Source organism: Oncorhynchus clarkii, chromosome 4 (assembly GCF_045791955.1).
Source record: "Oncorhynchus clarkii lewisi isolate Uvic-CL-2024 chromosome 4, UVic_Ocla_1.0, whole genome shotgun sequence".
NCBI classification, from domain to species: domain Eukaryota; kingdom Metazoa; phylum Chordata; class Actinopteri; order Salmoniformes; family Salmonidae; genus Oncorhynchus; species Oncorhynchus clarkii.
In genome coordinates this window covers 55,206,997-55,222,716 of record NC_092150.1, presented here as the reverse complement: position 1 = coordinate 55,222,716, position 15,720 = coordinate 55,206,997, and the positions used below count along the sequence as shown (strand labels likewise).

The window sequence follows — 15,720 nt, the reverse complement described above, 5'->3', positions numbered from 1 at the left end:
GTGGGTGAGCCCTGAGAGTACCCTGAGAGTTCTAGTTTGTCTGTCTGCCTGAGAGTTCTAGTTTGTCTATCTGTAGAAGTTTAATTTTGTCTGAGAGTTCCATTTGTTAGTAGTTGTATTTTGTATGAAAGTTGTCTTCTGTCTGAAAGTTCTATTTTGTTTATCTGAGAGTTATATTTATTATTTTAATTAAAAAAAGGTATAATGTTTTTATTTGGCAGGGACAATGCACACCAAAAAAATAAGACTCAGTACTGAGAAAACATGTCGCACCAGATTTTGCTAATAGCTCATTTCTTTATTTTATTTTAATTTTACCCCTTTTTTCTCCCCAATTTCGTGGTATCCAATTGTTGTAGTAGCTACTATCTCGTCTCATCGCTACAACTCCCGTACAGGCCCGGGAGAGACGAAGGTTGAAAGAAGCAGCCGCACTGCTTCTTAACACAGCGCGCATCCAACCCGGAAGCCAGCCGCACCAATGCGTCGGAAGAAACCTGCACACTGCACCTGCACACTGCGCCCAGCCTGCCACAGGAGTCGCTAGTGCGCGATGAGACAAGGACACCCCTACCGACCAAGCCCTCCCTAACCCGGACGACGCTAGGCCAATTGTGCGTTGCCCCACGGACCTCCCGGTCGCGGCCGGTTACGACAGAGCCTGGGCGTGAACCCAGGGACTCTGATGGCACAGCTGGCGCTGCAGTACAGCGCCCTTAACCACTGCGCCACCCGGGAGGCAATATCTATCTATAGTCCCTAAAACATCTAGACATAGGTGAATTCTACATCATACAGTAAACAAAACCCACAGAAATCAGGACATAGAGGTGTTTCAACACAGAAGTCATAACATTGCACAGAGAAACACATTGCTATTGGATAGAAATGGTAATATACCTATTAATAAAAAGGAAGTATTGTACATAGCCCAGTTATTGCACATAATTAAATTAAACCTGCATATTTACTAATTCACTAGTATTTACTTCTGTTGCAATAAAAGTCAGTATGGTGTTTTCAGTTCAAATCAATAAGTTCATGACTGATTGGACTTTATAAACAAACAAAAAACTATCTCAGTCAAGAACGCTTGGATGCTGCTACATGTTTTCAAAGCAGAGGGGAGACCATTCCATTTCTTAGCTGCTTTGAATGAGAAGGTTGATTGTGGAAAGGTGGTGGACCGTTAGGGGAGGCTACAGTCCCCCCTGGTGGAGGTTATTGTTACCCTGCTATTTTGATCGGAGCAGAGGTTTACAAAGACCCTCAGGGGTGGAAGTGTTAGATTGTGAATTATATTGTAAACCAGGCTGATATCTGAGAACAGAATTAAGTTGTAAAAACAAAACAAGTTGAACTTGGTGATAATATTGCAGTGGTAGTAGTGACGTGTTTTTTTTGTCCAATATTTTCAGTACTCCTTTGTAGAGTGATTTGAGAGGTTTCACGCAGTGGTGTAAAAAGTAGCCCATTGTCATACTTGAGTAAAAGTAAAGATACTTTAACAGAAAATGACTCAAGTATGTGAGGTCACCCAGTAAAATATTACTTGAGTAAAAGTAAAAAATGATTTAGTTTGAAATGCACTTAAGTATCAAAAGTACATGTAATTGTCAAAATACACTTCTGTATCAAAAGTAAAAGTATAAATCATTTCAAATGTCTTATATTAAGCAAACCAGATGGCACCATTTTCTTGTTTTTTAGATGTATGGATAGGCAGGGGCTATCTCCAACACTCAGACATAATTTACAAAAGAAACATTTGTGTTTAGGGAGTCCGCCAGATCAGAGGCAGTAGGGAATTCTCTTGATAAGTGTGTGCATTGGGCCATTTCCCCATCCTGTTAAGGATTCAAAATGTAATAAGTACTTTTGGGTGTCCGGCAAAATGTATGGAGTAAAAAGTACAATATTTTTTTTAGGAATGTAGTGAAGTAAAAGTTCAAAAATATAAATAGTAAAGTATAGATACCCCAAAAAAGTACTTTTACTTAAGTACTTTACACCACTGGTTTCAGGGATGAGTCACATGCTTGTAACCAGCTGGTGATGCAGTAGGAGAGATGGGGAGAAATCCAAAGCATACAAGAATATTCTGGAAGCCTCGATGGGAGAAAGCATTTCTGATGAACAGGAAATTGGCTTGGCTATATTGGATTGTGTTGGTCATTTCTTTTATGTGTTTTTTTTTAAGTTGAGGGTGGGCTCTAGGATTATACCAAGGTATTGAATTCTGAAACAGTTTAGATTTTTTGGACATGTAGGAGGATGTCGGGGTAGACCTGATGCTTTTGATTGACAGAGAAATACATGGCCACTGGTTTCCCCACATTTAGGGTGAGACAGGAGTCATTGAGCCATTGTGAAACATTCTCCATAACTGATGCTAACTTGGCAGCTACTTGTTCAGCACCCTTTCCATGGATGTAGATGACCGTGTCGTCAATGTACATTTGGGTCTCCACCCCCTGGCATACCGAAGGAAGATCATTGATATATAGGCTGAACCACAGTCAATAGCATTTTGGGGGAGGTTGAAACTGGAGAGTTTTGAGAGAAGGACTTTACAGTTGACGTTAACAACATGCTGAGGGGTTCACCTTAAACCCAAACTGCAAAAGGGACCGATCCTGTATTCAGGCGTGCTGTGAGCTGTTCCTACAACTTTTTAAGCAACCTTAGATATGACGGGATTATATTGATAGGCCGGTTGTTGCGCACTTCCTGCTGGTCTCCAGATTTACAGTCGGAAGTCGGAAGTTTACATACACTTCAGTTGGAGTCATTAAAACTCATTTTTCAACCACTCCACAAATGTATTTTTAACAAACTATAGTTTTGGCAAGTCGGTTAAGACATCTACTGTGCGCACAGTATAGACTTTACGTCCATCCCCTCACCCCGACCTGGGCGCGAAACAGTCACCCTCGAAGCATCGTTACCCATCTCTCCACAAAAGCCGCGGCCCTTGCAGAGCAAGGGGAACCACTACTTCAAGGTCTCAGAGAAAGTGACGTCACCGATTGAAACGCCACTAGCGCGCACCACCGCTAACTAGCTAGTCATTTCACATCGGCTACACATGCCAAAATATCATGGAAAAATCAAGAGAAATCAGCCAAGACCTCATAAAAAAATTGTAGACCTCCACAAGTCTGGTTCATCCTTGGGAGCAATTTCCAAATGCCTGAAGGTACCACGTTCATCTCTACAAACAATAGTATGCAAGTATAAACAACATGGGACCACGCAGCCGTCATACCGCTCAGGAAAGAGACACATTCTGTCTCCTAGAGATGAACGTACTTTGATGCAAAAAGTCCAAATCAATTCCAGAACAACAGCAAAGGACCTTGTGTAGATGCTGAAAAAAATAGAACTGTTTGGCCATAATGACCACCGTTATGTTTGGAGGAAAAAAGGGGAGGCTTGCGAGCTGAAGAACACCACCACAACCGTGAAGCACGGGGGTGGAAGCATCATGTTGTGGGGGTGCTTTGATACAGGAGGGACTGGTGCACATAACAAAATAGATGGCAACATGAGGAATGGAAAATTATGTGGATGCATTGAAGCAACATCTCAAGACATCAGTCAGGAAGTTAGGTCGCAAATGGGTCTTCCAAATGTACAATGACCCCAAGCATACTTCCAAAGTTGTGGCAAAATGGCTTAAGGACAACAACGTCAAGGTATTGGAGTGGCCATCACAAAGCCCTGACCTCAATCCTATAGAACATTTGTGGGCAGAACTGAAAAAACGTGTGCAAACAAGGAGGCCTACAAATCTGACTCAGTTACACCAGCTCTGTCAGGAGGAATGGGCAAAAATTCACCCAAATTATTGTGGGAATCTTGTGGAAGGCTACCCAAAACGTTTGACCCAAGTTAACGAATTTAAAGGCAATGCTAAAAATACTAATGGAGTGTATGTAAACTTCTGACCCACTGGGAATCTGATGAAAGAAATAAAAGCTGAAATAAATCATTCTCTCTACTATTATTCTGACATTTCACATTCTTAAAATAAAGTGGTGATCCTAACTGACCTAAGACAGGGAATTTTACTAGGAATAAATGTCAGGAATTGTGAAAAACTGAGTTTAAATGTGTTTGGCTAAGGTGTATGTAAACTTCCGACTTCAACTGTATGTACAGGGGTTCAAGATGGCTGTCTTCCATACTTTTGGGAATGAACTTTCTTGCATTGATAACTTGACTATCTGGGTAATTAGGGTTGTTAGGCTGTCACTGTACTTTTTTTGGAAATACAGTTTCAAGACCAAACATATCTTTTGCTTTAGAGTTTGAGGGAGGGATTTTCTTGACCTTTACCTCACTGGTGGACAACAACAAAAAACGGTATGTCTTTCATTGCTGGGGATCATGGACAGGTCTCTTGGGGTGAACTTTTGGCCCAGCTCTAGGACTGAGTCAATTAAATAGTCATTAAAGGTGGATGCGATGACTGAGCTGTTGTCCTGAAGCCATTGACATTCAATTGTAGACTCAGCATGATCTTTCCCAGTGAGTTTGTTGCTGTTCCCTTTTGCTTCATTGATGATATTGAGAAAGAAATTGGCTTTGGCTTTCCTGAGACTCATTGTCACTTTGTTTCTCAGTCCTTTATAGATTAGTTTGTCAACATGGTCCCGTGTGGCTCAGTCGGTAGAACATGGTGCTTGCAACGCCAGGGTTGTGGATTCGATTCCCACGGGGGACCAGAAGAAGAAAAAAAAAGAATGAAATGTATGCACTTACTACTTTAAGTCGCTCTGGATAAGAGCATCTGCTAAATGACATAACATCTAGGGCACATTTTAGAGACTGTTATAGAACAGCATCTCTTCTTCATAACTTGCCATAAAGTATCATCTAATCAGGGTAGGCCTTGTATTTTTGTTGGGTTTGTGAGGCACCTGTTTAGTGAACTCAGAAACGGCTCCAGGGTTAAGCGATATAAGTGGTCGCGTAGGGACTCCAGGATGCTTGCCCCACAAGGTGTAAGTTAGTTGTGCATCAGGAATTTTTATTTTGTTGTCAGTCACTGACAGTCACTCAATTAGCCCATGTCAGCAAATTATTTTTTGATTGGTAAGTTAGTCTCGCAAGCTATTTAAGCTTGTGGTAATCATGGGCAAATACCGACCGGTCACTTAGGGCACGTGCCCAGGGGCCCTGACCTCCAGGGGTCCCCCATTGATTTGTTAGACACTTTCACTCAGATATCATTAACATGGCATAAGTCATAGCAAAATGTGTAGAATTGCAGGTAATTAGCTTTAAAACTGAAAAAATGTCTCTCCACCTCATGGCAAAATGAGTAGAATTACAGGGAATTAGCTGTAAAAAATGTTGTTGTTGTTAAAAAATCTCTGCCCCATTATTGCCAAATGAGTAGAATTGCATGAAATTTGTTAGAAAATTGCAACATTGTCTCTCCGCCCCATGGCAAAAAGTGTAGGGAGGGGCAACCAAATCTCGCTTAGGGCCCCCAAAAGGCTAGAGTGAACTTGGTTGTATTTGAGTCATCCGATAAGTCAGTATGTCTCAGTGTTCTTTTCAATCTGTCTGTCTGAGAATTATGTCTGTCTATCTGAGTGTTGTATTCCATTGGTCTGTCTTGAGAGCTACTACGTTGCACCGAACATTTCAATATTGAATTTGTACTCAAATGTCCTAGAGCTGAGCACACATTTTCCCGTTTTGTTTTAAAAACAAACAAACCCACAAATGCATGCATGTATGTACGCAACAATGCAACAACCTACCTCTCCTTTGATGCTGTCCTCTTTTTCCTCAGAGCTATCCTTACAGTCTTTAGAGTCCTCCACAGATATCCCTGTATTCCCACCTCTCAGCAGCCTATTAGAGAAGGAGAAGCAAGAGAGAGGGAGGAGATAGGTCTTTAAACTGGCTTTACCTGAGGTGCCCTGCCAGCCATGCCAACCTTCCTCGCCCTCTGAGTACCCAAGCCCGTATCCCGCCCCATAACACATCCTGCCCAACCAAGAACCGACCCAGCTCAGACTCCAGCTCTACAATTCACATTCAATGATCATGATCGTGAGCATAAGAACAGACTTTTATCATGAGCCTAGTGGCTTTATTAAAAGGGCTATTGGAACAAGGAGGCAGTGTAAAGTACAGACGCAGCGTGTACGACTGGCTTAAAATAGTGTTACATTTCAACATACAACTCTACCTTTTTTCTTTCACTCTCTCCCTATTTCATTTCCTCTCTCTATAGCTGCAGGCACAGACATGACCTTAAGCACGTTTTCTGCACAGTACAGAGTCTTACAAAAACACCCTTAAAAACATACAGCAGACTCATTCCAATGTAAATTTAGAAAACCAAACCAGATTCCTAGATAATTGGCACGCTTGCTGAAGCTAAATATAACACTAACATGAATGTACACAGACACTGTATAGACACTAACCTTAAGTCTTATAGATAGATAGATAGATAGATAGAAACCAATTAGTCTTACTGGTCTTCTTTGAAGTAGGTGAAGCCCACGAATGGCAGCTGGTTGCCCACAAAGGCCCTTGGTGTGGGAAAGGTCTCCACGTCGCCTTTGTCATCCTTAATCTCGTCAAAGTTACTGGTGTCTATGTCACTGCTCAGCTCTGGTACAACTGGGGCCACTGCTGAAGAAGAGAGAGCGAGAGGGAGGCAGAGAGGAAGTGGGAGAAGCAGAGAGGGGGAGATGGGGGCAGAGAGGGAGAGAGGCAGAGTGAGAGAGAGATGCAGTCATAAAGAAGCAGAGTGTGTGTGTGAGCGAGAGAGGACAGAAAAGGGGTGGAAATAGTGTGGGTTTGGGTAGAGAAGAGAGAGGGAGACATAGCTGATTCAAATATGTCTAAAATCAACCAACTCAGCTCCGTGCTAAAATTGGTGTCAATCAAGATACACTAACACAGAGCTAACTGACAGCTCCTCCAATTCTCAATCAGTGTGTGGTTATTTTCACAGTATAGTTTGTGATTTTCTAAGTGTGTATAGAATGTGTGTGTGTGTGTGTGTGTGTGTGTAGCACACCAAATGAAACTGGGCATAGGAGGTAGAAGAGACCGAGCTGGCGTGGTGCGGACGCCAGACCCGCCACTCCTCTCTCCCCCTACAGTACCCGCTTTGTGTCTCAACACACACTGTTGCCTTTCACACATGCAGCCTAAACACACTCCAGGAGAGATATAACTAGCCCTCCTTCTTTTGCTGCTCCTTTAAAGGCCCCCGGCTACAGAGCCGGACAGAAATAACTTATAAGGGCCAGGAGGCGAAAGCTGAAAAAGTAAGCCTGCTCTTTAGGAAACTAAGCCGCCTTGTTGAATCCTCTTTCTTCAACAGGATCGGTTCTTGCTCCAGGCAAAGATAGCCAAGTTTAAGACAGACCCTCAGTAGGGAGAGATCAAGAGATGGATGGATGAAAGACAGGAGAGAAAGACATATGGATACAGAGAGTGAGTGATAAAAGACGGAACGAAAGAAAGAGAAAAAAATAGTTGTGCGGTGAGACTGGAGAAAGAGATGCCACTCTAGCTCTGCGGAGGCCAATTACGGCGCTGCTTACCCAGCATGCTCTCTGATAGCGGGTAGGCTAATGACAGGCAACTGTGGCCACAGTGAGAGTGCAGAGAGGAGGGAGCGACCGTACCTCGAATCTGATCTGGGGCCTGGTGCAGCGGTTCTGGGGCATCCCCTCTCATTACCCCAATCCAACCCAGCCCGCCCCCAGAGTGGCTACCGACACCCTCTCCACCCTTTCCCTCCTTCCACCTCCCCTCAATCATACAATCATAGGACAGGGTGCATCAGCCGAAGAACATGGCTGACGTTTACATTCTCCCAACCAATTCTGCTATTTTGTTAGTTTTTTTTGCATAACTTTAAAAGAAAACGTATTGTGTACATAATGTTGCTGCTACTGTCTCTTATGACCAAAAATAACTTCTGGACATCAGAACAGGGATTACTCACCGCGGACTGGAAGAAACGTTTTCCTTTAACGAGTCCAACGAGAAGGATATCCTGCTTTCACTGGGAACAGGCCCAGATCCAAGTTTTTTGAGTGAAGAAAAGACGCAGGAAAAGGGGCCGCAGATCGGGTAGCCTTCTGAGAATTCGTAGGCGAGCGAGTAAACTCCCACTGCCATCCGTTCTTCTTGCTAATGTACAATCATTGGAAAATTTAAATTGATGACCTATGATTAAGATTATCCTAGCAACGGAACATCAAAAACTGTATATCTTATATTTCTCCGAAACGTGGCTGAACGACGATACGGGCAATATAGAGCTAGCGGGATTTTCCATGCACTGGCAGGACAAAGACGCTACCTCTGGTAAAACGACGGGTGGGGGTGTGTGTTTATTTGTCAATAATAGCTGGTGCATGATGTCTAATATTAAAGAAGTCTCGATAAGCTGTAGACCACAATATCTACCAAGAGACCAAGAGAATGGGGATGCACAACAAACTAGAGAGTGGGGAGCTCAATAGGAGAACTGTTGCCTGTGATATGTGCTATGGACTGTGCAACAATGGGTTGAATGAAGATCTAAGGATGAGACACGCACACACACTAGGGTTCGGAAAGGTTGAGACACACTGTGAGGTTCTGTAAGGAGGAAAGACACACACACGCACACACGCACGCACATATGCACACAAGCACACACACACACAGTGGGGTTTCAGTAGTGCAGCAAGGACTCTTTCCGGTTTAGTGTCACAGACTGCCTGGGCTGTGATCAGAAGTTACAGTATGTCTCGGTCTTAATCAGAGCCAGGTGAAACTTCTTCCTTCCTTTTCCCTCATTTCCTTGGTGACTTTACTGATCTGGCAGCAGTGGATAACTGCAAGCAGCATTTCCACCATTTGTGTGTGTGCCTGCGCTGTGTGTGTGACTGCGCTGTGTGTGTGCCTGCGCTGTGTGTGTGCCTGCGCTGTGTGTGCAAGTGATCCCACCAAAGTACTTTCAGTTGATTCCTGTCACATGATATCAAAATCAGTGAGAATGGAAGGATGGAGGAGCCCATGTTATGCGATCCCTCCTTGTATCTCCGAATAAAATGGCAAACAAGTGCATACTACTGACAAAGCATTAACATCTGTACATCTTTACGCAGGGCAATGGTATAATGACTGATTAGTAATAGTTCAGTCACAGCTGAGCTCTGCCTTCTGATAACTGTATGTATCAAGAGCAGGAGTGCTGATTTAGGATCAGTTTTGTCTTTTAGATCACAATAAATAAGATCACATGGAGAGCAGGAAATACCTGATCCTAGATCAGCACTCCATACGACTGTTGCACTACATTTTTGCTGATAGACCAAAAAGAGCAAAGAGGAGGCTAATGCTTCATGGCCCCATGCATGGGAATGAACTGTAGTATGTCGTGTATAATCAGGAAAATGGGAGGTTGGGTTACATAGGCAGATACAAAGGCACACACAGACAGGGATACACGCAAAGGTGCGCACTGGAACGCATGCCCACACACACAATGTATGACTGAACACACACACACACACACACACACACTTACTCTGTCGGATGGTGTGGAAGGTCCACTGGTCATTTCTGAAGAAGGGGTGTCTCTTGATCTCCTCCACGCCGTTCCTCCCCAGGCGCACCTCCCTGTACATAGCCAATGAGACGGCGCGGTCAAAGAGTTTTCAGTCACTCAAACGTGCAACTCAACCGCAACCTGAACACAATGCAAAGCACCACTTTCCTCCACACAGCTGGAGTGACTGCTAGCCCTCAAGGCACTGACCGCAGTCCACTGACTGACCAGGCTAGACTGCCTCATGACCACTGCAGCACTCAGTAGAACCAGAGTCTAACTGCAGCCAGTAGGAGTAGTGATACTGAGAGAAGATAGGTCCAGAAAGTTACTGATATGGAGATAGATAAAGCCACACAGGAGCACAATCAGGTAATGAGGCAATAGGGTAGTGAGGCAATTGGGCCAGACAAGTCAACAACACTACTGCTTCTCTCTTCCTCTCACCCTCCCTCCCGCTCTCCCTGCCACAGGGTGCAGGGCCGGAGGGGTGCGGCAGTTTGGACTGCCACGTGTGGGACATTCCAGCCTCAGCCATGAGGAAGGGAGGGAGCAAGGGAAGAAGGGAGGGGTGTGTTTCTGTCCCACTAGAAAACATGAGAGACCATGGAAAAAAAACACAGCTTGTCCCTCAGAGAGAGAGACAAAACAGGGAGATGGGGAGGGACTGGATTAAGTCATGGATGAATGAGTGGGTGAGAGTGAGTTGGTGAGTGAGTCAGTACACAACGTGTTGAGCGTGAATAAATGAGTGCATGAGACAGTGTGTAGGGAATGTGTGTGAATGACAGTGGAGTAAGTGAGAGAAAAAAATCAACAGAGGGGAGGGGAGTAGAAAGCAGATGTTGCAGGGCAGCAGAAAGGGCCAGTTGTTGACGTGGCCCCCGGGGGGAGGGCTGCTAATGTCAACAGGAAGTGGGCTTCACCTGGGGGCTGACTGATGGGACTGGCCTGGGTCATTACGCTTCAATGCTCTTAGTTGTTTGCGGAAATCGACCCACTATGCTACCTTCAACTAATTTGTCACCAGGCAGGCGTGATGTCACTAGGCAGACCCAAACTCCCTCTCACCAAAACGGGTGGTCTTTTCAAAGAGCTCTTACACTAAAAGGCATTAACATCATCAAATGAACCTCATAGTGTGTAAATATATACACTGAACAGAAATATAAATGCAACATGAAACAATTTATTTTTATTTTACAGAGTTACAGTTCATGTAAGGAAATCAGTCAATTGAAATAAATAAATTAGGCCCTAACCTATGGATTTCACATGACTGGGAATACAGATATGCTTCTGTTGGTCACAGATACCTTAAAAGAAAGGTAGGGGCATGGATCATAAAACTAGTCAGTATTTGGTGTGACCACCATTGGCCTCATGCAGCGCAACACATCTCCTTCGCATAGAGTTGATCAGGCTGTTGATTGTGGCCTGTTTGAATGTTGTCTCACTCTTCAATGGCTGTGCGAAGTTGCTGGCGGGAACTGGAACACGCTGTCGTACACATCGATTCAGAGCATCCCAAACATGTTCAATGGGTGACATGTCTGGTGAGTATGCAGGCCATGGAAGAACTGGCACATTTTCAGTTTTCAGGAATTGTGTACAGATCCTTGCGACATGGGGCTGTGCATTATCATGTTGAAACATGAGGTGATGGCGGCGGATGAATGGCATGCCAATGGGTCTCAGGATCTTGTCACGGTATCTCTGTGCATTCAAATTGCCATCGATAAAATATAATTGTGTTTGTTGTCCGCCAAACTGCAGACCCTGGTGAGGATGATGAGCACGCAGTGAGCTTCCCTATGACAGTTTCTGACAGGTTTGTGCAAAAATTATTCGGTTCTGCAAACAAACAGTTTCATCAACTGTCCGAATAGCTGGTCTCAGATATGTGAAGAAGCCGGATGTGGAGGTCCTGGGCTGTCATGGTTATCCGTGGTTGTGTGGCTGGTTGGACGTACTGCCAAATTCTCTAAAACGACGTTGGAGGTGGCTTATGGTAGAACAAGCAACATTAAATTCTCTGGCAACAACTCTGGAGGACATTCCTACAGTCAGCATGCCAATTGCACGCTCCCTCAAACCCAGAGATATCTGTGGCATTGTGTTGTGACAAAACTGTACATTTTAGTGGCCTTTTATTGTCCCCAGCACAAGGTGCAACTGTAATGGTCATGCTGATTAATCCGCCTTTTGATATGCTACATCTTTCAGGTGGATGGATCATCTTGAAAAAGGAGAAATGCTAAGTAACAGGGATGTAATCAAATTTGTGCACAAAATTTGAGACAAATAAGCTTTGTGTGCGTATAGAACATTTCTGGGCACTTTTATTTTAGGTCATGAAACACGGGACCAACACTTTACATATTGCGTTTATATTTTTGTTCAGTATATAAAACACAGGAAAATCTAGCTTTTGTTTGCACTCTGCCTTTAAAGGGCAGTTACATAGCCTCCACGGGAAAGTGTGAAAAGTGAGGGGTCACACTTTGAAGGAGCCGAGGGATCCCAGAGGTCATTGGCATGTGTTTCGTAGGTCAGAGGTCACACATACACCTGTCAGACAGGAAGGCACAGATGAGGTCCTTGGCATCGTTGGACATCTGCACATCGTCTGGGAAGTTAAGGTTATTCTTGTGATCCATGATCTTCCCGTACGTTCCTACTAGTGACTCGGCATAAAATGGGGTGTCACCTAAAAAGAGAGGTGAAATTTAAGTAACGATGATTGGGTTTTAATTTACGCATTACAGGGGGAGGTTAAGCTGGTTTCTATACACACTAATAGCTTAGTAGTGTGACTAACTGGGTTCAAACCTGTGTCTAGCCCACTGAGCTAAAGCCAAGTCTTGAGGTCTCTGGAAAGGTTACTTATCACCCAAGCGTGGTTAACCAAATCATGTTCGATATTGTATCTTAACGTCAATCCAAATCAAATTACAAAACTAAGCTTATTACATTTTTAAAGCAAATGGTCTGCATGATTCAGACCCTCAACCCCTTTCTGATTCAGGATCAGTGAATGGGGGCAGAGAAAAACTCACTCACCGACCAGCATCTCAAAGATGAAGACCCCCACAGACCACCAGTCACACTCGCGGCCATAGTAGCCGTCGCCCCCCTGAGAATTGAGCACCTCGGGGGAGATGTAGTCCGGAGTCCCCACCGCCGTGTCACAGTGGACCATGCCCGTCTGGAATCAGATAGACGGACAAAGATGCAGGCGGGGAGGCAGACAGGCAGGTGGGGAGCCAGGCAGACAGACAGAGACGGAGACCTAGTTAAAGTAGGTAACCTTAAGTGAAAGATATTGGGACAATGTCCCTAACACAGATTAGAGTTAGAATTCTTAATTTATACTTTAGGTAGAACTTTGAGGGATGGGCCTGGAGAAATGCATAGAAAGAGCTATAGATGCAAGGACTGACCATCCATGTTTTGAGGATATACAGTATTTGTTTACATTCATACTGTCTACAAACAAGCTTATATTTGGGGTTCTGATGAGGTACAATTGTCACGCCCTGATCTCTTTCACCTGTCTTTGTGATTGTCTCCACCCACCTCCAGGTGTCACCCTTTTCCCCCAATTAGTCCCTGGGTATTTATTCCGGTGTTCCCTGTTTGTCTGTTGCCAGTTCGTCTTGTCAAGTGAAAAAAATCTCCTGCTTTTCTTATCTCTCTTTTGCTAGTTCTCCCGGTTTTGACCCTTGTCTGCCTTGACTCTGAACCCGCCTGCCTGCCTGACCATACTGCCTGCCCTGACCTCAAGCCTGCCTGCCCCTCTGTACCTCTTGGAATCTGACCTTGTTTATGTTGTTTTTGCATGTCCATAACCATTCTCTTGCCTGCCCCTTGGATTATAATAAATATCAGAGACTCGAACCATCTGCCTCCTGTGTCTGCATCTGGGTCTCACCCTGTGCCCTTATAACAATAGTTGAACTAAGCTCATGAGGCATTTATATGTTATATTCTTCAAGAATCAATGGGTATACAGTACCAGTCAAAAGTTTGGACACACTTACTCATTCAAGGGTTTTTCTTTATTTTTACTATTCTACATTGTAGAATAATAGTGAAGACATCAAAACTATGAAATAACACATATGGAATCATGTAGCAACCAAAAAAGTGTTAAACAAATACAAATGTATTTTTGATTCTTCATAATAGCCACCCTGCCTTGATGACAACTTTGCATATTCTTGGCATTCTCTCAACCAGCTTCATGAGGGAATGATTTTCCAACAGTCTTGAAGGTGTTTCCACATATGCTGAGCACTTGTTGGCTGCTTTTGAACTCATCCCAAACCATATCAATTGGGATGAGGTCGGGTGATTGTAGATGCCAGGGTTACATAGGCAATGCCAGGGTTACACAGCAAAATGCTGTGTTAGCCATTCCGGTTAAGTGTGCCTTGAATTCTAAATAAATCACAGACAGTGTCACCAGCAAAGCACCCCCACACCATCACACCTCCTCCATGCTTCACGGTGGGAACCACACATGCAGAGATCATCCTATTCTGCTTTTCACAAAGACACAGCGTTTGGAACCAAAAATCTCAAATTTGGACTCATGGCCAAAGGACAGATTTCCACTGGTCTAATGTCCATTACCCGTGTTTCTTGGCCCAAGCAAGTCACTTCTTCTTATTGGTTTCCTTTAGTAGTGGTATCTTTGCAGCAATTCGACCATGACGGCCTGATTCAGTCTCCTCTGAACAGTTGATGTTGAGATGTGTCTGTTACTTGAACTCATTTATTTGGGCTGCAATCTGAGGATGGTAACTCTCAAATGAACTTATCCTCTGCAGCAGAGGTAACTGTGGGTCTTCCTTTCCTGCGGTGATCCTCATGAGAGTCAGTTTCATCATAGCGCTTGATGGTTTGAAGAAACTTCCAAAGTTCTTGAAATGTTCCGTATTGACCTAACCTTCATGTCTTAAAGTAATGACGCACTGTCATTTCTCTTTGCTTATTTGAGCTGTTCTTGCCATAACATGGACTTGGTCTTTTACCAAATAGGGCTATTTCCGCATACCACCGCTACCTTGTCACAACACAACTGATTGGCTCGAACGCATTAAGAAGGAAAGAAATTCCACAAATGAACTTTTATAAGGCACACCTGTTAATTGAAATGCATTCCAGGTGACTACCTCATGAAGCTGGTTGAGGGAATGCCAAGAGCGTAAAAAGCTGTCATCAAGGCAAAGAGTAGCTACTTTGAAGAATCTAAAATGTATTTTCCTTTGTTTAAGTACATGATTCCATGTTATTTCATAGTGTTGATGTCTTCACTAGTATTCTACAATGTAGAAAATAGTAAAAAATAAAGAAAAACCCTTGAATGAGTAGGTGTGTCCAATCTCTTGACTGGTACTGTATATCTCTAATTTATAACTCCAAAAATGGAAAAAGGATTCTAGATGGTAGATAATTATGTAATCACCAATTGTTAAAGAACAGGAGTCCAAGCAGTCTTATCTGTTTTCTCTGGCCTACTTGGAGTACAAATTGAGAGTGTACGTAATTTAAAAAAATCTGAATGAAAATGAATCAGATGTTGGGGAAGAATTGAATCATGACATTTCTGATGATTATTCCTCTGATTCTGAGCCTCTGCCTGAAACCTACCCCTCCGAGGCCTAAGTGCAGAAAAGCCAGAACGATGCGCACTGAGTAGTTGCCCGAGACACCAACAAATGAAACAGTGAGGCAGGAGAGAACAAGCCAGTTACAATGCTATGGGCCGATTCTCAGCACAAAATGCCATCACTGAGAGAGCAGACTACATCTCAAGTAAAAAACAACATCAGCAACGCACTTTCGTTTTTCGCTGTTTCATTGTTAATGTGACGTGAAATGGACGGCCTGACAATTGACTATTTTTGACTGCTGTCATATCACCACAAATTCATAATGACATTATTACTTTTGTGCAGATTTTCATTATTCATCAGGCACACTTTGCGCACGTTTTTTTCATAATTTGACTGCGCAACTTGCTGACCGTGCATTTTGGTGGTTGAATATTATATATATATTTTATGTCATAAAAAGACGCCGTTACCAAATCAAACTTTATTTGTCACATGCGCCGAATTCAA

The 15,720-nt window shown here is 43.6% G+C and overlaps 1 protein-coding gene across 1 annotated transcript in view; it reads right to left on the bottom strand.

The window, feature by feature from the left end:
* The window catches only part of LOC139406949 (rho-associated protein kinase 2-like), a 78,219-nt gene that overhangs the window by 22,753 nt on the left and 39,746 nt on the right, over positions 1-15,720 (bottom strand). The window contains exons 6-10 of the mRNA XM_071150140.1: positions 12,653-12,797; positions 12,161-12,299; positions 9,569-9,660; positions 6,504-6,663; positions 5,778-5,871 (exon numbers count right to left, since the gene is read on the bottom strand). Of these exons, the coding sequence (XP_071006241.1) occupies positions 5,778-5,871; positions 6,504-6,663; positions 9,569-9,660; positions 12,161-12,299; positions 12,653-12,797 (630 nt within the window). The remainder of the gene's footprint in view (positions 1-5,777; positions 5,872-6,503; positions 6,664-9,568; positions 9,661-12,160; positions 12,300-12,652; positions 12,798-15,720) is intronic.